Source organism: Pristis pectinata, chromosome 2 (assembly GCF_009764475.1).
Source record: "Pristis pectinata isolate sPriPec2 chromosome 2, sPriPec2.1.pri, whole genome shotgun sequence".
In the NCBI taxonomy this organism is placed as follows: domain Eukaryota; kingdom Metazoa; phylum Chordata; class Chondrichthyes; order Rhinopristiformes; family Pristidae; genus Pristis; species Pristis pectinata.
In genome coordinates, this window is record NC_067406.1 from 44,581,555 (window position 1) to 44,607,577 (window position 26,023).

Sequence of the window (26,023 nt, forward strand, 5' to 3'; positions counted from 1 at the left end):
ATTTATGCAATATTTTTCTGCCAACTGTACCTTCCTGTCCCAGCCTTTGAACCAAGGAATCATTTGCAACATGAAATGTAATGCAGCTGATAGTGCTTCTGCCTCACTACTCAGGTAAGTTAGGTTAGACTGGCTTCTTTTGCTGTTTTTGATTAGTTTGCACATTCTCCCTATGATGAGGGAGATTGTGCAAACTAATCACATTCTTCCAATAACAGTTAAGATGTTTGACACCATCCAGGTCAAAGCACTGCTTGGCTGGCACACTAATTATCACACTTATCCTCTCCACACCACTAGTACTTCAGTTGTACTATCCACATGATGCAACATGTTAACATCCCCATTGTCTAGAAGGAATAGGGGAGCAATTGTATTGGAATCACAGCTTTAGTGACCCAGGTTCTATCCTGACCTCCAGTGATGTCTGTGTGGAGTGTGCATGTTCCCCTTGACTGTGTGTGTTTCCCTCCGGGTGCTCTTGGTTTCCTCCCACATGCAGGTCAGTTAGTTCATTAGCCATTGTAAATTGTCTCTAGTATGTAGGTGAGTGGTAGAATCTAGGGGTAGTTGATAAGAATGTAGGAAGCGTAAAATGGGATTGTTGATGAATTAATATAAACAGGTGGATGATGGTTGGTGTGGTTTCAATGGGCCGAAGGGCCTGTTTCCCTGCTGTATGACTCTATTCTATTCTGATCACATGGGTTCCACTAGATGCTCCTGTTTCCTTCCACATCACAAAGATACCCTGGTTGGTAGGTTAATTGGCAACTGTAAAATTGGCCCTATGGGAATGTTGGTGGTAGGAGAATTATGGGGCAATTAATAGGCCGATGAGAAAGAATAGGGTAGGGGGGAAATAAGTGGGGGAATGAGACTGATGGGATTGCTCTGAGAACTCTCATAGACTCCCTTATGGCTTCCTTCAGTGTCATAAGGAAATATGAATATGTGAGGAAAAACTACAGGATCAAATCGTTACATTGCTTGGTTGTTTCCTGTTCATATGCTGGTGAGATTAACACATTCAAGGAGCAGTTCATCATTGGACTCAATTTTTGGGCAATTGTGCAGGCATGGGAGTCAATGATGCAAGCCAACATTGAAAAATGCCTGGCATAATTTATGGCCACTTGCCTTTTTTAACAACTCTCTGCATGAAATCAGCTTAAACGGCTATAAAATTTGAAACAAGAAGCATGAGGCTGCAGAATTATTACAGTACATAAAGGAGTGACCAAGGACCTTTGGATGACATTTTTGGATGGATGAACTGAGACACTGAAGCACCTCCGGTCTGGCAGATGATGGATGTCGAGGTTGTCCCATGGTTATGAACCCCACTAAGGATACCCATGATGACAAGAGTAGTGATAGCGAAGAAACACAGGAGTAGATCAGGGGATAAAACAGGGAGTCCTGAAGAAGGGTCCTGACCCAAAACATAGACCGCCTGCTTTTCTCCACCTCCACGGATGCTGCCTGGCCTGCTGAGTTTTCTCTAGCATCATCGTGTTCTTCATCTAGATTCCAGCATCTGCAGTCCTTTGTTTCTCTAAAACAGGGAGATTGTTGCATAAGGGTCTTCCATCACTCTGCAAGAAATTACTATTATATACCATATCCAAGAGTTTAATCAAGAAGAAACTGACCTTCATGATGCAAGTGAAGCTTCAGAAAATATGTACATGTTATTGAAGTAAATAAATAAAAACAGAGACACGAGAGACTGCAGATGCTGGAAATCTGGAACAACACACACAAAATGCTGGAGGAACTCAGCAGGTCAGGCAGCATCGATGGAAGAAAATGAACAGTCAACATTTTGGGCCAAGACCCTTCATCAGGACTGGAAAGAAAGAGGGCAGAAGCCAGAATAAAAGGGTAGGGGGAAGGCGAGGAGCATGAGCTGGCAGGTGATAGGTGAATCCAGGTGAGGGGGGGGGAAGATAGGTAGGTGGGGGAGGAGGGGGAGAAGTGGGAATGATGTGAAAAGCTGGGAGGTGATAGGTGGAGGAGGCAAAGAGCTGAACAAAATGGAATCTGATAGGAGGATAGTAGACCATGGAATAAAGGGAAGGAGGTGGAGAACCAGAGGGAGGAAGGTGTGGGTGATGGGCAGGTCGTGAGGATGGGGAAGGGGAAAGAGAAGGGGTAAAGGGACCAGAGGGATAAGGGAAAACCAAACAACGGGGCAATGGGGGGGGGGCGGGGGTGGAGTGGTTATCAAAAGTTGATGAAAGAGAAATCAATGTTGATGTCGTCAGGTTGGAGAGTACCAAGATAGAATATGAGGTGTTGTTCCTCTAATCTGTGTTTATCCTCAACTTAACAGTAGAGGAGGCTGTGGACAGACATGTCAGTGTGGGAATGGGAAGTGGAATTAAAATGGCTGGCCACCGGCAGATCCTGGCTGTTCCAGCGGACAGAGCAGAGGTGCTCAATGAAGCGATTTCCCCTAATCTGCTTCAGGTCTCACCGATGTAGAGGAGGCTACACCAGGAGCACCAGATACAATAAATGACCCCGATGGATTCACATATGAAGCACTGCCTCACCTGGAAGGACTGTTTAGGATCCTGAATGGTGGTGAGGGAGGAGATGTAGGGGCAGGTGTAACACTGAGCATGGTTGCAGGGATAAAAGCCTGGAGGGGGATCGGTGGGGAGAGATGAGCCGACAAGGGAGTCGTGGAGAGAGCGATCCCTCTGAAAAGCAGAGAGGGGAGGGGAAGATGTGCCTGGTGGCGGGATCCCGCTGGAGATGGCGGAAGTTGCGGAGAATGATATGTTGGATACAGAGGCTCGTGGGGTGGTAGGTGAGGACAAGGGGAACCCTGTCGCTGTTATGTCGGAGCAGGTATGGGGTGAGGGCAGACATGCGGGAAATGGAGAAGATGTGGGTGAGGGCTGCGTTGATAGCAGTAGCAAATAAATAAAAACTTTTTTTTAAGTTTCATCTAGTTTCATAGAATTTAGTTACTTATAGCACACATTATTACACAGATCCACCACTGCAACATTGCTCGTGATCAGCAGTAATCCAAACTTATCCATTAATCAGAATACTGCTTAGTTCTGAAGAATTTGGACTAGAGATCATCCACTCCATGTAATTTTGATCTCACTTATATCTTAGTTCCTACAACCTTGTGCTCTCTCTCTCCATTGCTATGCTTGGAGAGCTTTCCTTTTTTTATTATTTATAATTGATCATCTGGTATAAGTCTGGTTTAGAAATATTATAGGATTGTTATATCAGCTTCCTTTTTTAATGAAATTTAAATCTCTATAGTATTGCCAACCAGTAAGTGAATAAAAAGGGTGTTCAAAGGTAATGTATTCTCTTTGTAAGAAAGCCCTTTAATGAGTGATATTAAAATTTATATTTGTATTGAAACCTTTTCTCTTTGCAGCCCTGTCATTGCAAGTGCCTTGGCTGCGGTCATGGGAAAATGGGATCTACCGATTTTCACATTGCCTTTTAACATGACTGTTGGTTTGTTCATGGCTGCTACAGGACACTACAATCAGCATTTTCCTCAGATTCTTATTGAACCTGTAAATACCTCACACAATATTACATGGCCTGATCTCAGTGTACCAATGGTAAGCAATATTATGGTTCCTTTTAAATTCTTAAACGCTGTAAGATGGCAAGTGCATTAAATTGGTACAGAACACATTAAACATGTTTAATATATCTATTCAAATATCATTATCACAGAATAAACATACTTTCATTTAAAGAACTTTATATGTACTTTTCTTTCTTTATGTATGGAATTTTGTATATTACTTGAAGGGCTTAAGAAGTCACCTGATAATTGACAAGTGAATACAAGTCGACTGCAATTTAGGGTCATAGAGACGTACAACATGGAACAGGTTCCTTGGCCTACTGAGTCAGCACCAAACTTCAACTACCCATTTACACTAATCCTATTTTGTTCCCCCCACGGTAGCGTAGCGGTTAGCGCGACGCTATTACAGCGCCAGCGATCAGGGTTCAATTCCCGTCGCTGTCTGTAAGGAGTTTGTACGTTCTCCTGTGTCTGCGTGGGTTTCCTCCGGGTGCTCCGGTTTCCTCCCACATTGCAAAGACATACGGGTAGTTTAATTTGGGTTTAAAATGGGCGGCGCGGACTCGTTGGGCCGGAAGGGCCTGTTACCACGCTGTAAATAAAATTTAAATTCTAAAAAATATTCCCATCAACTGCCCCCAAATTCTACCACTTACCAACACACTAGGGGCAATTTACAGTGCCTACTAACCAGCCAACCCAAACATCTTTGGGATGTGGGCAAAAACCCACACAGTCACAGGGAGAACATACAAACTCCACACAGACAGCACCCAAAATTAGAATTAAACCCAGATCTCTGGCAGCAGCTCAATTAGCTGTGCCACTGTATCACCTGGTGCTGCAATGGAAATTGTCTTTTGCTCTCCTCAGAAACTGCCCGATCAGCTGAGTATCTTCCACATTCTGTTTTCCCTTGTGTTGATTCTCTTAGCCACTGTCACAGCCCTGTCAGGAAGCTATGCCAATTGGTATTGTTATAATATTTGAATAATCTTATTTTTATGCTCTCTGATCTCATAACAATAATGCTTGGCTATAAATCTTCTGGGGAAACAAATTTTCGTGTCCCATACCAGTATTACATACCCATGGTTTACCTGATGGAATCAGCCAAAAGCCCCATTGATATTTAGATCATAGAACAAAGACTTCACTTCCATACCATCAGTGCATGGTCTGGTGATGGAAAAAGGCATAAAATCTGGTAGCTCCAAAAGCAATTCAACAAAAGTATGTTAAATGGTGGAAAATGTGAGTGAGGGGAGGCTGATCCTCAGGAAGGGCAATTTTATAAATTGTGTATTAGTGATTTTCCTCCTGACGCTAGAAATATGGTTCCTCCAATTAACTCTTATTCCGGTAGCCAACAGTTGTTTTAAGAGCACTTGGGCAAGCTGCTCAGTGCAAGTATCAATACTTTCAGTTTTCAGGGCAAATGCTCAACCTTTTGGAACTGAAAACTACATTGGGATCCTAGAATATCATAGGAGCACAAATGACATAGACTAACGAAATTTCTGCTAAGTTTCACACCTGGACTCCATATGGACTTGTACTATGGAAGCTCTAGGACCCTGTCTACTGTTTAAGCCCATGATTGCATTTAAAGTTAGTGTTTGTGCTGTCCTGAGACTTATCCAATGATGAGGCAACCTAATGGGAAATATCACTTGTAAAACCTACAGAAAGAACCCACCAGATAAGAAATATCGGGTTAAGAGGAAACTAAAGGTATGATGCTGTTAAACTATGGATTTTGGCTCTATGTGGGAACCCAGGCAGACTCCTAAAGAAAAATAGAGATTTACATAAATGATTTAAATCAGCCTGCTTTTCAATGGGGCTGGTAGTAGCTCATCTTACTTAAAAGATTCCTGGCATTTCCTAACTTCCCCATCACCTTCTAAAATGCTAAATTGAGCCAAACCACATTGATTGATTAGATGTTGGCAGGTGTGGTTGGAGCACGAGGAGAGATGGAGCATAAATGTTACCATTATCATCAAATGGATACAAAGTCAACCTAAAGGTAGAAAAGTAGAACCATACACATTTGGTTACAGGTCAGGGATACTATTACAGCTGCAGAAAGGGTAGATAATGTAGCAGGATCCTCTCTAGAGTCAGTATGGGTGGAAGTTAGGAACAAGGAAGGAGCAGTTACTCTACTGGGAGTATTCTATAGGCCCCCCAGTAGCAGCAAGGATACTGAGGAGCAGATCGGGAGGCAGATTTTGGAAAGGTGCAAAAATAACAGGGTTGTTATCATGGGAGACTTCAACTTCCCAAATATTGATTGGCACCTGCTTAGTACCAAAGGTTTAGACGGGGCAGAGTTTGTTAAGTGTGTCCAGGACGGATTCCTGTCACAGTATGTTGACAGGCCAACCAGAGGGAATGCCATATTAGATCTAGTATTAGGTAATGAACCGGGTCAGGTGACAGATCTCTCAGTGGGTGAGCATTTGGGGGAAAGTGACCACCACTCCCTAACGTTTAGCATTGTCATGCACAAGGATAGAAGCAAAGAGGACAGGAAAATATTTAATTGGGGAAGGGCAAATTATGAGGCTATAAGGCTAGAACTTGCGAGAGTGAATTGGGATGACATTTTTGAAGGGAAATGTACTTTGGAGATGTGGTCAATGTTCAGGAATCTCTTGCAGGATGTTAGGGATAAATTTGTCCCGATGAGGCAGAGAAAGAATGGCAGGGTGAAGGAACCATGGTTGACAAGAGAGGTGGAACATCTAGTTAGGAGGAAGAAGGCAGCGTACAAAAGGTTTAGGCAGCAAGGATCAGATAGGTCTCTTGAGGAATATAGGGTAGCAAGGAAGGAGCTTAAGAAGGGGCTGAGGAAAGCAGGAAGGGGACATGAAAACGCCTTGGCGAGAAAGGTTGAGGAAAACCCCAAAGCATTTTTCACACATGTGAAGAGCAGAAGGATGACTGGAATAAAAGTAGGACCGATTAGGGATAAAGGTGGGAAGATATGCCTGGAAGCTGTGGAAGTGGGTGAGGTCTTCCCTTCCCTTCAGTATTCACCAAAGAGAGGGGGCTTGATGACGCTGAGAACGGTGTTGGTAAGGTTAATGTTCTAGAGTATGTTGCTATCAAGAGAGGATGTGTTGGAGCTGTTAGAAAATATTAGGACAGATAAGTCCCCGGGGCCTGACAGAATATTCCCCAGGCTGCTCCGCGAGGTGAGGGAGGAGATTGCTGAGCCTTTGGCTCGGATCTTTGAGTCCTTGTTGTCCACGGGAATGGTACTGGAGGATTGGAGGGTGGCAAATGTTGTCCCCTTATTCAAAAAAGGTAGTAGGAATAGTCCAGGGAATTATAGACCAGTGAGCCTTACATCTGTGGTGGGCAAGCTGTTGGAAAGGATTCTTAGAGATAGGATCTATGGGCATTTGGAGAATCATGGTCTGATCAGGGACAGCCAGCATGGCTCTGTGAAGGGCAGATCATGTCTCACAAGCCTGATAGTGTTCTTTGAAGAGGTGACCAGACAGATTGATGAGGATAGTGCAGTAGATGTGGTCTACATGGATTTTAGTAAGGCATTTGATAAGGTTCCACATGGTAGGCTTCAGAAGGTCAGAAGGCATGGGATCCAGGGAAGCTTGGCCATATGGATTTGGAATAAGCTTGCCTGTAGAAAGCAGAGGATTGTGGTGGAGGGAGTGCATTCAGATTGGAGGGCTGTGACGAGCGGCGTCCCACAAGGATTGGTTCTGGGACCTCTGCTTTTCGTGATTTTTATTAATGACTTGGATGAGGGGGTAGAAGGGTGGGTTGGCAAGTTTGGAGACAACACAAAGGTTGGTGGTGTTGTGGATAGTGTAGGGGATTGTCGAAGATTGCAGAGGGACATTGATAGGATGCAGAGATGGGCTGAGAAGTGGCAGATGGAGTTCAATCCGGAGAAGTGTGAGGTGGTACACTTTGGAAGGACAAACTCCAAGACAGAGTACAAAGTTACTGGCAGGATTCTGGGTAATGTGGAGGAGCAGAGGGATCTGGGGGTCTATATCCACAGATTCCTGAAAGTTGCCTTACAGGTGGATAGTGTAGTTAAGAAAGCTTATGGGATGTTAGCATTCATAAATCGTGGGATCGAGTTTAAGAGCCGCGAGGTAATCATGCCGCTCTACAAAACTCTGGTTAGACCACCCTTAGAGGACTTTGTCCAGTTCTGGTTGCCTCATTATAGGAAGCGTTGGAAAGGGTGCAGAGGAGACTTACCAGGATATTGCCTGGTTTAGAGAGTATGCATTATGAGGAGAGACTAAGGGAGCTAGGGCTTTACTCTTTGGAGAGAAGGGGGATGAGAGGAGACATGATAGAGGTGTACAAAATATTGAGAGGAATAGATAGAGTGGACAGCCAGTGCCTCTTTCCCAGGGCACCAATGCTCAATACAAGAGGGCATGGCTTTAAAGTAATGGGTGGGAAGTTCAATGAAGATATCAGAGGGAGGTTTTTTACCCAGAGAGTGGTTGGGGCATGGAATGCGCTGCCTGGGGCGGTGGTGGAGGCAGGTACATTGGTCAAATTCAAGAGATTACTATATGAGCATATGTAGGAATTTAAGAAGGAGGGATATGTGGGAGGAAGGGGTTAGATAGTCTTAGGTGAGGTTTATAGGTTGGCACAACATTGTGGGCCAAAGGGCCTGTATTGTGCTGTACTGTTCTAGGTAAATTCTGAAAATACACTGGAATCAGAAACCTGCAAGGGGAACATCTCTGTTTAAATATAAGGGTGGGCCTGCTCAGGAATCTGGAGCATTATAAAGTGTTTCACCTTAACCCTTTCTTTCTTGTTTGTTGCTTCTTCCTGTTTCCATTTTGTGGTCTGTGGATTTGCAAATAGTGTTTTACACAAAGTTGCCCCATCACAGTATAATTCACTTTGTGATTGGCCCTAGAGGTTCCATACTGCTTATCTGTCTGATCCAGAAAGACAAAATGATTGGATATATTGCATATTAATTGTTCATACAATATTTGCTCCTTGGCACAAACACTCTTCAGCTAAATTGGCAATACTAATTAGTCCAGATCTAGTGAATATAAGTTTATTGTCAGTCATGCAGTCTAAGATACTCTGCAAAATTAGGAACCTTAGTTTAGTTTATGAACTGCTTTCTGAATTGCTCTAAAAATAATCCTTTCAGTCTTTGGAAAGTAGACAATTTCATAACAAATAAACACATTTACATTAAAGATAAAAAAATTAAAGATAAAACATTACAAATATAAAAACATAAGGACTAGGCCATTCGTCCCCTCACACATTCTCTGTCATTCAATAAGATCATTGCTGCTCTTTTACATCAGCGCTACTTCCCTGATCTAAACCAGTATTCCTTGATTCTTTTGATATCTTAAACTCTATTGATTTCATTCTTGAATATAGCCAGGCACTGTGTCTCCACAGGCTTTTGGGTAGTGAATCCTCACCACCCTCCAGGTGAAGGAATTTCCTCTCATTCATGAATGGTCACCCCTTACTTTGAAACTATGATACCTTTTTCTACACACTCCAGCCTGAGGAAACATCATCCCTGCATCTACCCTGTAAAGCCCAGTAAAAAAAAGTATAAATTTCAACAAGATAACTTCTCATTCTAAACTCTAGAGAATGTGGGCCTAGTCTGCTTAATCTTTCTCCTCAAGACCATCCACTTCCATCCCAGGAATAAATCTAGTGATGCTTCTTTGCACTCCCTCTATCCCTCCTTAAGTAAGGAGACCAGACCTGAGCACAGCATTCCAGGTGTGGTCTCACCAGGGCCCTATATAATTCCAGTAAGACACCTTTACTGCACCACTCAATTTTTCTTGCAATAATGGCTAACATACCATTTCCCTTGCTAGTTGTTTGCTGTACCTGCACATTAATTTTCAGTAACTTGCATACAAGGGCTTCTAGGTCCCTCTGAACACCAATACTTTGCAATCTCTCTGAGGTGCTCACAGTATTTCTACTGATCATTGTCAGTTCTGTTCCAATTATTTTTTTCAATTGATAATTCAATTAAAGAATTTTCATATTCCATGAAAATCATTTAATGTCTCCTTGCTTTTTTATTCAGCTCTTGAGATCTATCCCAGTGGGAGTTGGACAGGTGTATGGCTGTGACAATCCCTGGACTGGTGGCATTTTCTTTGCTGCATTATTTATCTCATCTCCAATCATATGTCTGCATGCTGCAGTTGGATCCTGTATGGGTACATTGGCAGGTGTGTCTACATACATCACTGTTTTAAAGGAGTCTTTAAGGGTTCTGTGTAAAACATTTCTTTTTTCTTGGGCAAGGTCAGTATTTATTGGCCACTCCCAGAAACTCAGTTGCTGGGCCACTTCAGAGGGAAGTTAGGAGTAAACCAGATTACTGTGGCACTTGAACCACAGATAAGGATGGCAAGTTTCCTTTCCTAAGGGAACTGGGGATTTTTGCAGATCGATAGCTTCATGGTCACTTTTACTGTTATCAGTGTTTTTTATGTTGAGGTTTGTTTTTCATGAATTGTCAAGGTGAAATTTGAACATATTCCCTGGATTAATAATATAAACTTTTAGATTACAGATTCAATAATACAATCTCAGTATTACTGTACTTTCAATTTAACATGTTAATTTCAAAATTTGGCATGAATTTATTTGCATGTTTCAAAATTCTTATTATAAGGCAATATAAAATGTAATTGAGCCTATGAATATAGAGATTTAGACAATCATTGCCTTGTAAAACAATGAGTAAAATATTTAAGTAAGCATTGTAGGTTTGTATCAAAACCTTCTGAGATATTGGTATGCCCAGCACCCAGTTCCTCCCAAGATGTATTCATTAAGTATCTCATGGAGTTGACAAGCAGGAGGACGTTACAGTAGTGCTATTTAAATGATGTATTTATTATATAAAAATTTTGTCATTTTAGGCTTCTGACAAACTTTTGGGCATTGACATAAAGTTTGTATTCATCCATTTATTTCACTTGTTTGTTGCTTAAAATTGCATATTGAAATCATTTAGCTTTAAGTAATCAAATAATTATTTGTTAGACTTTTTTCTGGAAGGGATTGGAAACATCTGGCAATCAATAAGAGGCCAAACAATTGTCTGTTAATTTTTTTTTACAGGATTATCTTTGGCTTCACCATTTCAGAAAATCTATGATGGATTATGGAGCTACAACTCTGTCCTTGCCTGCATTGCAGTGGGTGGAATGTTTTATGCCTTGACCTGGCAGACTCACTTGTTGGCAATAATATGCTGTAAGTCAAGAAAAATATCAGAAATAATCCTTGAAGAAAACCAGAATGTCTTTCCAATTTCTGATAACATTTTAACTATTACCATCATTCATTCTCCTTAATAGTCTATCTTTATGGTACAATTCTGATATAGTTCCATTACTTGTTATAGGTCTGGATATTACATCTCATTAAGCCTTTTTTCTCCCATTGATTATACAGTCAACCTTGGTGCATCAGCCTCTGATCCCCACATATTCATGACATACACTCTACTCATTTTCCACATGTACACTGATGGAGAGTGGGAGTTGAAAAAGAGTGGTAGAGTGTAAAGCAATGAATAAGAGTGTCACAGTGGTGCAGCTAGTCGAGTTGGTGCCTCACAGCGCCAGCGCCCTGGGTTCAAATCGTGATCTCAGGAAATAGAGAAAGAGCTGACTGATGGTGGCAAGGATATAAAAGCAGAGAGAGGAAGAGAGAAAATGCTGGAATCTGAAGGTCAGACAGCATCTGTGGAAAGAGAAACAGTTAATGTTTCAGGTCTGAAATGTTAATTGTTTCTTTTTTCAGCTGAGTGTTTCCATATTTTCTGTTTTTATTTCAGATTTCCAGAATCTGTAGGGTTTTTTTGGACTTTCAAAGAAAGAGAGAGAGCTGAATGAGAGCAGCAGATGTTTGATGTAAATAAAGACTTGACATGGATATTAAGCAGTAAGAGAGAGGAAAAAACTAAAGAAGCAGAGCAGGGAAATGTTAAGACTGAACTTGTTAGAAACTGCTAGCAGTTCCACATTGAACTGTCAGAATTTACCCCCATCAATATAAGGAAGTTCAAGATTCTGAGACCAGCACCAAAGATCAGAACTTGCAGTCCTGAAGAAGGGTCCTGACCCGAAGCATTGACGGCCTGCTTTTCTCCACGGATGCTGCCTGGCCTGCTGAGTTCCTCCAGCATCATAGTGTTTTTCATCTAGATTCCAGCATCTGCAGTCTTTTGTTTTATCAGAACTTGCTGGCTGTTGTCTCCTGCCATTTTCCCAAGTGCATTCTGACATTGGACAGCCAAGCATGAACTTTCTGCAATTCCCCAGCAGTAATTCTGGTAAATATGCCGGCTGAACCAGAGCAAGGTTAAACCTGGAATAGCAACGCTGAACTCACATGTGTATAAAGAGGAGCAGCTTTGAGGGAGAAGGGTAAATATATGATAATTTACAGGATTTTTTATAATTGTTTGCCGTAATGGAGAGGGAGAGATAATTTTAAGTAACTACAGTGAGTGAATAGAAGAAAAGCACAAGCACAATGAGAGCATTAGGAATATAAAGCCATGGAAAAGTAATAAAGAAAGTATGCTCACACGAGAATTGAGAGTGATGGAGATATAATGTGATAAGAGAGGGAAAGAAATGTTCAATTAAGAGGAGCATGGAAGATACAGAACCAATAAACAGAAGTAACAGAAACTGGATGACAGTGATAGAGATGCAAACAAAAAAGGCATTGCTGGGAAGAACTGAACAAGAGCAGCTAGAATATAGAGAATCAAGAGAACGGCTCCAAGACTGCAAAATAAAAATCAATGTGACGTTTCTGGATAGTGGATCAGTGATTGGTTGGTAAGGTTTACCTTTTTTTGCTCTTTTGGATAGTGGTTTAAACAAAATGGATGAAAAATATAACTCCTAGTTCATTAAGTAACAAACTAGACTATTAATCAAATGAAAAAAAATTCCTTGTATCTAGAGGTGTAAGGTAGCGATGACAAGGCATTTTGGAGCGGCCATTGTCAGAGTGGACAGAGTCAGAGTAAGTGGCTTTGGCACAACAGGCTTTGGCATTTACTTAGGAGTGAATCAGGAGCTGAGAGACCAAGCAGCAGCGTCTGGGCTAATTTAGAAGGGCCAGTAAAAAGGAGGTCATGTCAAGCGGAGTGACCATTGTCAGAGTGGACAGAGTCAGAGTGTGTGGCTTTGGCACAATTGGCTTCGGCATCAAGAGGTGGAGGCCATCTGCAACAACACTGCTAAGTAGCTGGTAAGTAAAGGTAAGGTTTACTGTTATTGTTATAACTTTTAAGTAGACTATAGCTAGGTAAGGAAAAAAAAACAGATGGAGGGCAAGGCAATGTGGTGCAGCTGCATGATGTGACAGCTAGTGGACCCTGCTGTGGTGCACAGTGACCACATCTGCAGTAAGTGCTTGAGGTTGGAGGAACTTCAGCTCAGAATTGATGAGCTGGAGTCGCAGCTTCAAACACTGCGAAGCATCAGGGAGGGAGAGAGTTATGTAGATGCTGTGCATCGGGAGGCAGTCACCCCCCTTAAAGCAGGTACTTCTAGGGTCCAGGAGGCAGATAGATGGGTGACTGTCAGGGGAGAGAAAGAGAAAGGGAACAGGCAGATAGAGCAGAGGACACCAGAGGCTGCTTCCCTCAAAAACAGGTATTCTGCTTCGGATGCTGTTGAGGGCGATGACCTACAGGGATCAAGCGGCAGTAGCCAGATCTCTGGCACTGGGTCTGGTCCTGCTGCTCAGAAGGGAAGGGAGGAGAAGAAGAGGGCAATGATGATAGGGGACTCGATAGTCAGGGCAACAGACAGGAGGTTCTATGGACATGAGCAAGAACCCTGGATGATATGTTGCCTCCGAGGTGCCATGGTCCAGGATATCTCTGATCAGGTCCACAGCATTCTTGTGCGGGAGGGAAAACAGCCAGAAGTCGTGGTACATGTTGGTACCAATGACATAGGTAGAAAGAGGGATGAGGTCCTGAGAAGTGAGTTTAGGGAGCTAGACAGAAGGCTGAAGAACAGGACCTCAAGAGCAGCAATCTCAGATTGCTGCCAGTGCCACGTGATAGTGAAGGTAAGAATAGGAGGAGATGGCAGATGAATGCATGGCTGAGGAGTTGGTGCAGGGGGCAAGGTTTTAGATTTTTGGATCATTGGGATCTCTTCTGGGGAAGATGGGACCTGTACAGATTGGATGGCTTACACCTGAACTCGAGGGGACCAATATCCTTGCAGGCAGGTTTGCTAGTGTGGTTCACGAGGGTTTAAACTAGTTTGCAAGGGGGATGGGAACCAGAGGGATAGGTCAGTGGAAGAAGTGCATGGAGTAAAGCTAGATCAAACTTATAGAGAGGCTTTGAGGAATGAGAAGCAGAGTATAGGGCATAAAAGTAGTAAGGTGGATGGGCTAAAGTGTATTTACTTAAATGCAAGAAGCATCAGGAATAAGGGTGATGAACTGAGAGCTTAGATAAATACATGGAACTATGATATTGTGGCTCTTGCAGAGACTTGGCTGTCACCAGGGCGGGAATGGATGCTGAATATTCCTGGATTTCAGAGTTTTAAAAGGGTTGGGGGGGGGGGGGGAAGATGAAAGGAAGGGGTGGTGTTACTGGTCAGGGATACTATTACAGCTGCAGAAAGGGTGGATAATGTAGAAGGATCCTCTCTAGAGTCAGTATGGGTGGAAGTTAGGAAGAAGAAAGGAGCAGTTACTCTACTGGGAGTATTCTGTAGGCCCCCCGGTAGCAGCAAGGATACTGAGGAGCAGATCGGGAGGCAGATTTTAGAAAGGTGCAAAAATAACAGGGTTGTTATCATGGGAGACTTCAACTTCCCAAATATTGATTGGCACCTGCTTAGTACCAAAGGTTTAGACGGGGCAGAGTTTGTTAAGTGTGTCCAGGACGGATTCCTGTCACAGTATGTTGACAGGCCAACTAGAGGAAATGCCATATTAGATCTAGGTAATGAACCGGGTCAGGTGACAGATCTGTCAGTGGGTGAGCATTTGGGGGATAGTGACCAACGCCCCCTAACCTTTAGCATTGTCATGCACAAGGATAGGAGCAAAGAGGACAGGAAAATATTTAAATGCGGAAGGGCAAATTATGAGGCTATAAGGCTAGAACTTGCGAGTGTGAACTGGGATGACATTTTTGAAGGGAAATGTACCATGGAGATGTGGTCGTTGTTCAGGGATCTCTTGCAGGATGTTAGGGATAAATTTGTACTGGTGAGGCAGAGAAAGAATGGCAGGGTGAAGGAACCATGGTTGACAAGAGAGGTGGAACATCTAGTTAGGAGGAAGAAGGCAGCGTACAGAAGGTTTAGGCAGCAAGGATCAGATAGGTCTCTTGAGGAATATAGGGTAGCAAGGAAGGAGCTTAAGAAGGGGCTGAGGAGAGCAAGAAGGGGATATGAAAAGGCCTTGGCAAGTAGGGTTAAGGAAAACCCCAAGGCATTTTTCACTAATGTGAAGAGCAGAAGGATGACAGGAGTAAAGGTAGGACCGATTAGGGATAAAGGTGGAAAGATGTGCCTGGAAGCTGTGGAAGTGGGTGAGGTCCTCAATGAATACTTCTCTTCAGTATTCACCAAAGAGAGGGGCCTTGATGATGCTAAGGACAGTGTTGGTAAGGTTAATGTTCTAGAGCATCTTGATATCAAGAGAGAGGATGTGTTGGAGCTGTTAGAAAGTATTAGGACAGATAAGTCCCTGGGGCCTGACGGAATATTCCCCAGGCTACTCCGCGAGGCGAGGAAGGAGATTGCTGAGCCTTTGGCTCGGATCTTTGAGCCCTTGTTGTCCATGGGAATGGTACCGGAGGACTGGAGGGTGGCAAATGTTGTCCCCTTATTCAAAAAAGGTAGTAGGAATAGTCCAGGGAATTATAGACCAGTGAGCCTTGCATATGTGGTTGGCAAGCTATTGGAAAGGATTCTTACAGATGCGATCTTTGGGCATTTGGAGAATCATGGTCTGATCAGGGACAGCCAGTATGGCTTTGTGAAGGGCAGATCATGTCTCACAAGCCTGATAGTGTTCTTTGAAGAGTCGACCAGACAGATTGATGAGGGTAGTGCAGTAGATGTGGTCTACATGGATTTTAGTAAGACATTTGACAAGGTTCCACATGGTAGGCTTCTTCAGAAGGTCAGAGGGCATGGGATCCAGGGAAGCTTGGCCATGTGGATTCAGAATTGGCTTGCCTGTAGAAAGCAGAGGGTTGTGGTGGAGGGAGTGCATTCAGATTGGAGAGCTGTGACTAGCTGTGTCCCACAAGGATCAGTTCTGGGACCTCTGCTTTTCATAATTTTTATTAATGACTTGGATGAAGAGGTAGAAGGGTGGGTTGGCAAGTTTGCAGACGACACAAAGGTTGGTGGTGTTGTGGATAGTGTAGAGGATTGTTGAAGATTGCAGAGGGACATTGATAGGATGCAGAGCTGGGCTGAGAAGTGGCAGATGGAGTTCAATCCAGAGAAGTGTGAGGTGGTACACTTTGGAAGGACAAACTCCAAGGCAGAGTACAAAGTTAATGGCAGGATTCTTGGTAGTGTGGAGGAGCAGAGGGATCTGGGGGTCCATATCCACAGATTCCTGAAAGTTGCCTCACAGGTGGATAGGGTAGTTAAGAAAGCTTATGGGGTGTTAGCTTGAGTTTAAGAGCCGCGAGGTAATGTTGCAGCTCTATAAAACTCTGGTTAGACCACACTTAGAGTACCGTGTCTAGTTCTTCTCTCCTCATTATAGGAAGGATGTGGAAGCATTGGAGGGGGTGCAGAGGAGATTTACCAGGATGCTGCCTGGTTTAGAGAGTATGCATTATGAGGAGAGACTAAGGGAGCTAGGGCCTTACTCTTTGGAGAGAAGGAGGATGAGGGGAGACATGATAGAGGTGTACAAAATATTAAGAGGAATAGATAGACAGCCAGCACCTCTTTCCCAGGGCACCAATGCTCAATACAAGAGGGCATGGCTTTAAAGTAATGGGTGGGAAGTTCAAGGGAGATATTAGAGGAAGGTTTTTTATCCAGAGAGAGGTCAGGGCATGGAATGCGCTCCCTGGGGCGATGGTGGAGGCAGGTACATTGGTCAAATTCAAGAGATTACTAGATAGGCATATGGAAGAATTTAAAAAAGAGGGATATGACAGAGGAGGGGGTTAGATAGTCTTAGGCAAGGTTTAAAGGTCGGCACAACATTGTGGGCCAAAGGGCCTGTATTGTGTTGCACTATTCTATGTTCTATATAATATTATACAGCATACAATAACTTCCAAACACCATTGAGATCCAGGCCACCCCATTTACAGTTTGTGTCCATCTCTCAAGAAAAAAAGGCATGGAGTTGTTGAGTTGGAATCCAAGGTGCAAGCATTGTGATCGATCAGGGAGGAGATTAGTTATCTGTTTTGTCCCTAATGCAATCACTCACTCCTCTTGGGGTTAAGTTGTCATTTAGACTATGACATGTCAGTGATTGCAGATCAGTCAGAATGGTTGCAGTGACACACAAAAGACTTGGTCTTTGACTTTGTCCAAGAGCTGTCATGAACTCTGTATGCATCATGAGAAGGTGGGAAGTGGCCAAGAGTTTCTTCACAGTTGCTAATCATGGTGGACTTTGATTAAGATGCTTTGGACACTCTGTGGCTCCTGTTGATTGGAAGTTGTCAGGTTGTCTGAGAAGAGGTACCCCTGAGAGGTCTTTGACACTTTTAGCCATGATGTTCTCGTGGCAACACTTCAGTTGCTATACTGTTTTGAGGCCAGGTTGTTAGAGATAAGAGAGAGGATTAGCCAGTGGTCGATACAACAATCACCGGTACCTCTCATGGCTTGGGGAATGTGAATGTCTTTCTCACTGGGATGATGTCTTAATCTAACACATGCCAATGCCTGGATTAGGGTGTTGACATGAGGTCTTGTGCTTATCTTCCTGAAAAAGCAGGATATTGGTTATGACAAGATCATGCTCATGCCTTGTAAGAGGAAAAGACCTCCATTCATAGTAGAAGACCAAAAAAAAATACAGAACAAAGATCTGGTGTAACTGAAGAATATAATTTTTTTTAAATACTGAGAAGAAACCAAAGGGACTAATCTCTTGAACTTGTTGGCCTACATGCTAAGATTCAAAAAATGGTAGCTATAGAAAATGTAGATAATATTGGTCATCTTCCAAAATTCCTTATATTTTAGAATGATCCCATCAAATTGGTGGCAAATATAACATGGCCAGCCAAAAGCTTTGTCTTCATCAATTGAAGGACTGTGGAGAATGCTTGTTAAATTTAGCTGCACATTGACAACACTTGCGTACACTGAAGCCAAGTTCCATGTCATCAGCAACTTGTTCCTTGAAGTGTACAAGTGAATTAATCTTGCACTTGCACTGAATATTCACAAAACAAACGTACCTTACCAACTGGCATCCTGCTGCACAACACCACTCCCAAAAATAATTGGTAATAGGTTTATTATTGCCACAGGTACCAAGATATAGTGAAAAGTTTTGTTTGCATGCCATGGGCAGGCAAGGTAGTGTAGCAGTTAGCGTAACGCTTTACAGCGCCAGTGACCCGGGTTCAATTCTGGCCATCTGTAAGGAGTTTGTACGTTCTCCCTGTGTCTGCGTGGGTTTCTTCTGGGTGCTCCAGTTTCCTTCCACATTCCAAAGACGTATGGGTTAGGAAGTTGTGGGAATGCTATATCGGTGCCGGAAGTGTGGCGACACTTGTGGGCTGCCCCCAGAACACTCTACACAAAAAAGATGCTTTTCACTGTGTGTTTTGATGTACATGTGACTAATAAAGATATCTTATCCAAACAGATCATTCCATAAGTACATCAAGATAGTACAAAAGGAAAAACAATAACAGAATGCAGAATATAGTGTTACAGTTACAGAGAAAGTGCAGTGCAGGTAGACAATTAAAGTGCAAAGGCCACGATGAGGTAGATTGAGAGATCAAGACTTTGTCTTTATTGTACTAGAGGCCACAGTAAGACCCTAAAAAAATATGGATCACCTTTCCAATACTGGGAGCCACTTCTGAGGAAAAGTTGATGATGACGACGACAAAATTCACCACTGTCTCCACTGCCTACCTGAGAAAAAGATTGTTCACAGATCAAGCCCAGCACTATACTCATAGTCTACTGGGAAGTAGTGATCATCACCTTTCTTCTTTGACAGGCACTGAAGAGGTGCCATCATTATTTTTTCTGCAAAATCCTCCAAACCCACTGGGAGGATAAACAAAGCAACGTCAGAGCCTTCTCCCAGGCAACCATCCACAGCATCAAGGCTTTGACGTGCAGGCTACATTGTTTGCTTACTTGGCACAAGAATCCAGAAATAGGCAGTCTCCATCAAAGCAATAGATTTCCAGGAGAACAGAGAAAACACTTCAAAGATGTTCCCAAAGCCTCCTTGTAAAAATAATAACATTCTCCTTGCCTCATAACAAATACCTGACCTGCTTCCACTCAAAATAGAGGAAAAGCATCCAGGAAGGTACTGCGAATCATATGTCTCTTCAAGAGAAGCATTCATAGGCCAAGTGGAGATGATGTGAAAAGCAAAGAACTTCCCAAACAACCACTCGCCTGCCACACCTAGCACCTCCTACACCATTAGCAGCAAAGTCTGCAGATCCCACACAATTCTTATCAGCCATCTCACACATCGCAGAACTGGAGTGGAAGCAAGTTATCTTTGACCCTGAAACTCTGCTTAAGAAGATTGCTATTCAAGAAAGGGAGATAAAACAGGCCAGTTAGCTTGATATCTGTAGTCATGGAAATGCTGAAATGCGTTATTAAAAACCTAATTTAATTTTTCAAAGCATTTAACTGGCAGGATAGATAGAGGAAACTGAAGTTGTAGATTTTCAGTAGGCATTTGATAAAGTGCTATCTGAACCACATGAAAGATTGTTGCAAAAACAAAGGGCTCATCATGTTTGTGGTAATACATTAGCAATGGATGGAAGATTTTTTACAGGAGATAAAGCAGCAGAGGAATAAATAGATTGTTTTCCAATTGGCAGACTACTGCTAGTAGAGTCTTAAAGGACATATTGTTGCACACCAATGTGTTTACCTCAGGCTGAGTGAGTCACCAGTGTACAAAAGGTGTCATCATGATGGCATTTGTGGAAACTAAAAAGGAGGCCTGCAGTTTTGCTGAAGCTGATTTATGATGTAATGATTCATCCAGTGTTTTATTTTAGTCAGGCTATTAAACAATACAGTCATATAGTCAAAGATGGTGATAGACAGGTGTAAAGATGTGTAAGAAACAGGAACAGGAGTAGCCCATATGGTCCCTTCAGCCTGCTTCACTATTCAGTAAAATAATGGTTGACCCTTGAGCTCAACTCTGCTTTCCTTCAGAATATATTCAACTCTCTGCCTGAAGGAATTTCTTCTCTTTGCAGTCTTAGATGATCAACCTCTTATCCTAAAACAATGCATCCTTATTCTGTATACCCCAGCAGGAGTAAACAGTCACCCAGCATCAACACTGTCAATGGCCCTGTATCTCAATGAGATCGGGAAGCACATCTTGGTACTGTCTTCAAACAGGACTGGTGTTTCTACCCCACATCTGTTTCTGGGCTACCTCCTTCAAACTCCCAAATATTATGTACTGCACCTCTCCAATATTGAAATATTCATATACATATTCATTCCTAAGAGCACTAATTTTTCTAATATTCTCATCTTTGGTCAATCAGAGGACATACCTCACAAACCCTTGGTCATTCAGAATCTTGTAGCCAAAAGCCTCTCAATGTACAAAGTCTTCCTTCCCTGTAAAGTTGTCCCTGCCTAGCTCTGATGGCTATTTATCCTAGTGAATCAATTTAAAAGTCCCCATTTTTGCCTTCATATCCCTGAAAAGCTTCTCTCAGCATTACTTAGGACATCTTTTCCACCAGTTGCCCCCACACACATCTTATCTAACCAAGTTCCTACATCACAGGTTTGAGCATATATGTTTTGCTTCCATACTTTCAAACTCAGTCACTTTCACTATGTCTTTAGTTATCTCTACCCCAAATCTCAAATAAAAGCTGTAAAATATTTCAATCTAAAAACTAGACAAGCATGTATTGTAATTTAGTTATATGAGAAAAACTAATTAATATTTCTAAGACTTACTAAATTAAATATCTTTCAATCTTTACCAAAAGCAATTTTCTGCGCTTACTTAGGAGAAGCACTCATGAATGTAATGTCTGTGGTAAGTGAACATCATCAATTATTAAAATTTTAATGTATTTACATTTAAGATTTAGCCTATGAGTAAGTGTGATTTGACTAAATCCACATGTTTTGGTTAACCAAAAAATCAACTTGCATTTCTGTAGTGGCTTACATAACGTTATTCAATTGTTGTCACTGAGTATGGGATGTGTACTTTGAACTGTATGACTTAGAGTGGTTAAGGTAGTGAAAAGTGAATGAGGACAACTAAAAAAAATTGAATCTTTGTGTGGATGTCTACCACCACCTTCTGTTCATCTCTGATCTCAGGAGGATTCCTGGCACTTTTGGCTGCTTCCTGCTCCTCTACCTTGTCCACATAGATCCCTAAAGGTGGAAGCACAGGTTGATAATTGGTTAAGAAGGCATATGGGGCACTAGCCTTCATTAATCACGACACTAAGGACAACAGCAGGAGGTTATTATCCAACTTTGTAAAATATTGGTCAGACCTCAGAGGAGTACAGTATGCAGTTCTGGTCACCAAGGTATAGAAAGGGTGCGATAGCAGTGGAGAGTGTGCAGAGGAGATTCACCAGGATATAAGAGACTTGAGAGGTTAGGTCTGTTTTCCCTGGAGCGGAGGAGGTTAAGGGGGGGACATGATTGAGGTACATAAGATCATGAGAGGTATAGAAACGGTAGACTGCAGGAAGCTTTTCTCCAGACCAGAGATAAATAAAACTAGAGGACATTGAGTTAGGATAAGACACAATAAATTTTGAGGGGATCTGAGGGGAATCTATTTCATCCAGAGAGCAGTGAGTACCCTGAGGGAATGGTGGAAGCAGTGTCACTGACAGCTTTTAAAAAGCATCTAGATGAGCACTTGAATCGCCCAGGCAAAAGAAGACTACAGGCCTAGTGCTAGAAGATGGAATTAATATGGATGGGTGTCCTCTGGTTGGCATGGACAAGGTAGGCCAAATGGTCTGTTTCCATGCTGTATGACTCTATGATATGAAGATCAGTGAAGCAGGGCAGCTGCTCCTTTGTGCTGCGCCTTTGCAGCATTTTCAGCAGTACACATGCCTCCAGTATGCTATGGTTTAGTGGGCTATAACTCTGACATAAATCAGCACATGACTAGGTCAGGTGCACAGTACTGAGCCACTAATCAGAGAACTCCAGAATGCCAAGGGAAATGAAGTATTGCATGCTCAAAATATGGATAGACATTTTCACAGTAATTGTGATTGAATACCATGTCCCAACTGCACCAGCTTGAGCTGATGCAAGCTAACTCAAGCTTAGCACTCCTATTTACAACCTATCCAATTTCAAAGGCAGCTATATCTGGAGTGAATAAGACCACAATTTGAAAAGGATTTCCAAATCCCCTGCAGCCTTTAATGGAATGTATAAATATTAACTTTGCAGTTCCACTCTTTAAGCTATACTTATATTACCTTTTACATTGTTGACGCAAATCAACAGCATATGCATATTAATATAAAAATGACCAAAAAACTTTGAAGACTACAAACTACATTCTGTGGAACAATAAAATCCTCTCCAGAACCATGTCTTCTATCAAAACATTAATCCAGGCTTACTTTCATCAGTAGTGTTTCTTGAAGCAGAAATTATGTTGTTGTCTAACTATTTTATTATGTGTTGTTTTCTAGTTTGGATTACCTGCATGCACTTGGCCCTTCTGCCTTTCCACAATTATATTTCTCCTGATGACTAGTAACCACAACACCATCTATAAATTAGCGCTGTGTGAAGTGACATACCCTGAGAAGAACAGAAAGATGTATCTGGAAATGAAGAAAACTGAACAAAGTAAATGAAACCATAATGATATGAAGAAATCTTAAAAGTACAGCTGCGTACAAGAATGCCAAATCTATCAATCGTGTTATAACCAATTTGCATTATGGAAACACACAATATAGCAGAACTACCTGTATATACATTGCAACAGTTTCTTTTTAATTACACATTGTTAATTACATAATCTTCATATAGTATAAATATCTCATAGACATTGATTTTTTTCAAAGTTGAAATGGATCTCTTCTATATTAGTATCATGATATCCATAAATTAATATTGCTTATATCCTATACCATTGATTTGAGCTGCTCTTGTTCTCACCTCTGAATTTGGAAAGTAAGTTAGATATTGGGCATTTGAAGTTAAAACCATCCACGTATATGCAGGACCCAACATGGCTGATCATTAATAACATGACACAGGAAAATATATTTATCCAACAACTCACACCTAACATATAGAGAGCCCTAAGGCATTTCAGATGAACATAGTCAGACAAAAATAGGTGTTGAGGAAAAAGAAGAGATACAGGCTGGGTAAATAAAAGCTTGTAAAAAGGAATTTTAAGGAGGGCCTTCAGAGGTGGAATATGGAGAGGCTGGGTGAATCTTATTCCAAAATGGATATGAAAGGATAAATCTGAAAGATTTACAAATGCAAATTAAGAGTTTGAAAAAGTACCAATTTGGTAACTCAGGGTAGGGAAGCTGTGAAATTTGAAGCTAACTTATTTGCCCTAATTATAACTGTGCAACTGATTTTCTCATCTTTGTTGATTTATTCTTAAACCTTGACATTAACCAATGAAGTCCAGATGGCAGTCAGCTACCAAAACGAATTCCAGTATGTGTAAGTTCCTTCAGGATAGCAGGTGCAGAAACACGAGGAATAACAAAAAATATTCCATCAGTTCTCATGAATATGTCACTACTATGGATTCATAATGCAGTAAAAATAACAGTTTGCATGTGTGTGCCAGCAATATGAGTGTGCCCCTTCCATTAACCAAAATTTCAAGGTTGTGAAATTGGTATGTTTGACCTAGCATCTGAAAATGACCATGAAGATTCCAGATTGTTGCAAAAACTCAACTGGTTTATTAATGTCCTTCTAAGGAGGAATCTACCATCCCTACCTGGTCTGGAATATATGTGACTCAAATTGCACAATATGTAGTTAACTCAATGCTCCCAAATAAATGTTACTCAGGTTGCCATTATCCTAGGAGGAATATTTTCTCTATGCCTACGGAAAGTGCTTAGTAGGTTGATACATGTCAGATGGAGTGTGTTCTCAGCAGAAGGTTTCACACCTTTATCTTCAGCTTTTGCAGATGCAATGAAATACAAAGAGAATAGTTTTCCTAATCAGTTGTGCAGGAAATCTGAGCATCTCTGCAAGCCTCCAACTTTACCTTGGAGAAATGAACTGCCTTTAGACACATTAATCCATAAAACCATCCTTCTGTATTATATGCTCTAAATGCTTGATTGGACAAATTTTCCTGCTGTCTACACTACTAGAAAGTAAATCATTCAAATCTTTTTGCGCACACAGTTCTTCCAATCGAATTGTGTAGTGGCTCACTCCTTTATATGACATCTCAATCAAGAATTAATGATCAAGTTGCTGAAGAAGAGCTGTTCACTGGATCAAATCACAAGAGTTCTACATGTGACAAATGTAGATTTCAAGATCTATGAGGTAGAAGAAATACTAAAAGAAGCCAAGAATGAAAGTTCACAAACTAAGTCAAAAGGTGTAATAGACAAAGAGATGTAGATAACGATATTTGAGGCATCTGTATTTCATTTGTGACAGCAAGGCTTCCTATAAAAATTTGTTCTAGTCAAAGATGTACAGATAACAATTCTGAATTAAAGCTTTTGATTCATAAATGGTGATTATTTCCTGACAAACAATGCCCACAAAATGTCTAGCTGTACAGAAAATAATGAAATACACAAATGATATATTGCACACTTCATAGTCACAGAATGTTGTAATGAGTTTTGTAGCCAATGAAGTAGTTCAGAATTGTAGTCACTGTAAAATAATAGGAAATGCAGCAGCAAATTCCCCTGCTCTTCGTTTAAACAATAATACAAAATCAGTTAAAAGGCAACAATTCTGACAATATAGTATTCCGTTAGTATTTAGTGATACATGACCTAAGAATTTTGTGCACAAGAATTTGTAAATGTCTAAAAAAGAATTTGTAAATGTTTGATTTGGCATTGAATGTGCTCCCAAATGAACTATGCATAACACAATGAATATATTGTAAAATAGTTGGAAGCCAAAATTTCAAACTCTAATGAAAGGGAATGCACATTTTTTTGAAAGTGAGACCATCACCTAGAAATTGCTGGACATAGTAGCAATTGACCACTTAGTACATTCATTTCATTAATTTTATTGGTTATTTTAAATGGACTGAGTTGGAAATCTGAATTTTGCTCATACGGCTGAGCATGCTGGGTCAAATAATCTTTTTTTGGAGCATCAAAAAATACAGAAAAGATTAATAAATGGAATTGAAATTCACAACTAATGTGTATTGGAATAAATTCAATGCAACAAATGGCCTGTTTTGTTGCAATATTTAATGCTTCAGTTGAAATACTCATAAAACTTGAGTATTTTAAGCACTTACATCGCAAACAGGAATTTCCAAGCTTGTGCTTTATTTTGTATTACAGTCTGAAATGAATGGAGATGGAGTACAATAGACCTTTCTCTGTCATATAATTTTGTAGTTCTATAAAATCAAAGCAGAGCTTCATTCTTCTGAACGTTGAGCCTTGCATTACAATTTAAATCTCACTGCCTCTAAGTGGTCCATTATCTCAACTTTAAAACTTAATTAACCACAGGGTGTATTCTACAAATCACACTTAATCATGGAGTTTTATCCATTTTAATATATGAAAATGATGACATGTATCCCAGCTGGTTATTTCATACAGAAAAGCAATTTTGTGAAATTTGACAATTAATGTTTCCAGACATAAATAAAGGTAAAAAGAAAACCATGAGGACTTAAATATAGAAAATGCTGTGTGCATGCAATCAGCATTTGAAAGTGAAAAATTGGTTACCAACTTGGAGTTTATCTTCATTACTTCCCCTTTTTTCCTGGATGGCCTATACATATGTTGGTTAAAGTTTCTCAGTCAAATACTCAGAAATGCCTTCACTCTTTCAGAGTGTCCCATCTGCAGGATTATGTTCAGTCAGAAATATTTGCAATAAATGAATGCATTAAGCTCCCAGTTTCTATCAATAGTATAGATCTTGGAAT

General features: G+C 41.3%; 1 protein-coding gene across 1 annotated transcript in view; it reads left to right on the forward strand.

Moving 5' to 3' along the window:
• LOC127582122 (urea transporter 2-like) overlaps positions 1-25,211 on the forward strand; it is a 44,698-nt gene extending 19,487 nt beyond the window's left edge. The window contains exons 5-10 of the mRNA XM_052037157.1: positions 3,419-3,611; positions 9,693-9,840; positions 10,742-10,876; positions 20,865-20,914; positions 22,566-22,725; positions 24,277-25,211. Coding sequence (XP_051893117.1) covers positions 3,419-3,611; positions 9,693-9,840; positions 10,742-10,876; positions 20,865-20,914; positions 22,566-22,725; positions 24,277-24,422 — 832 coding nt within the window. The 3' untranslated portion in view covers positions 24,423-25,211. The remainder of the gene's footprint in view (positions 1-3,418; positions 3,612-9,692; positions 9,841-10,741; positions 10,877-20,864; positions 20,915-22,565; positions 22,726-24,276) is intronic.
• Positions 25,212-26,023: the final 812 nt, after the last annotated feature.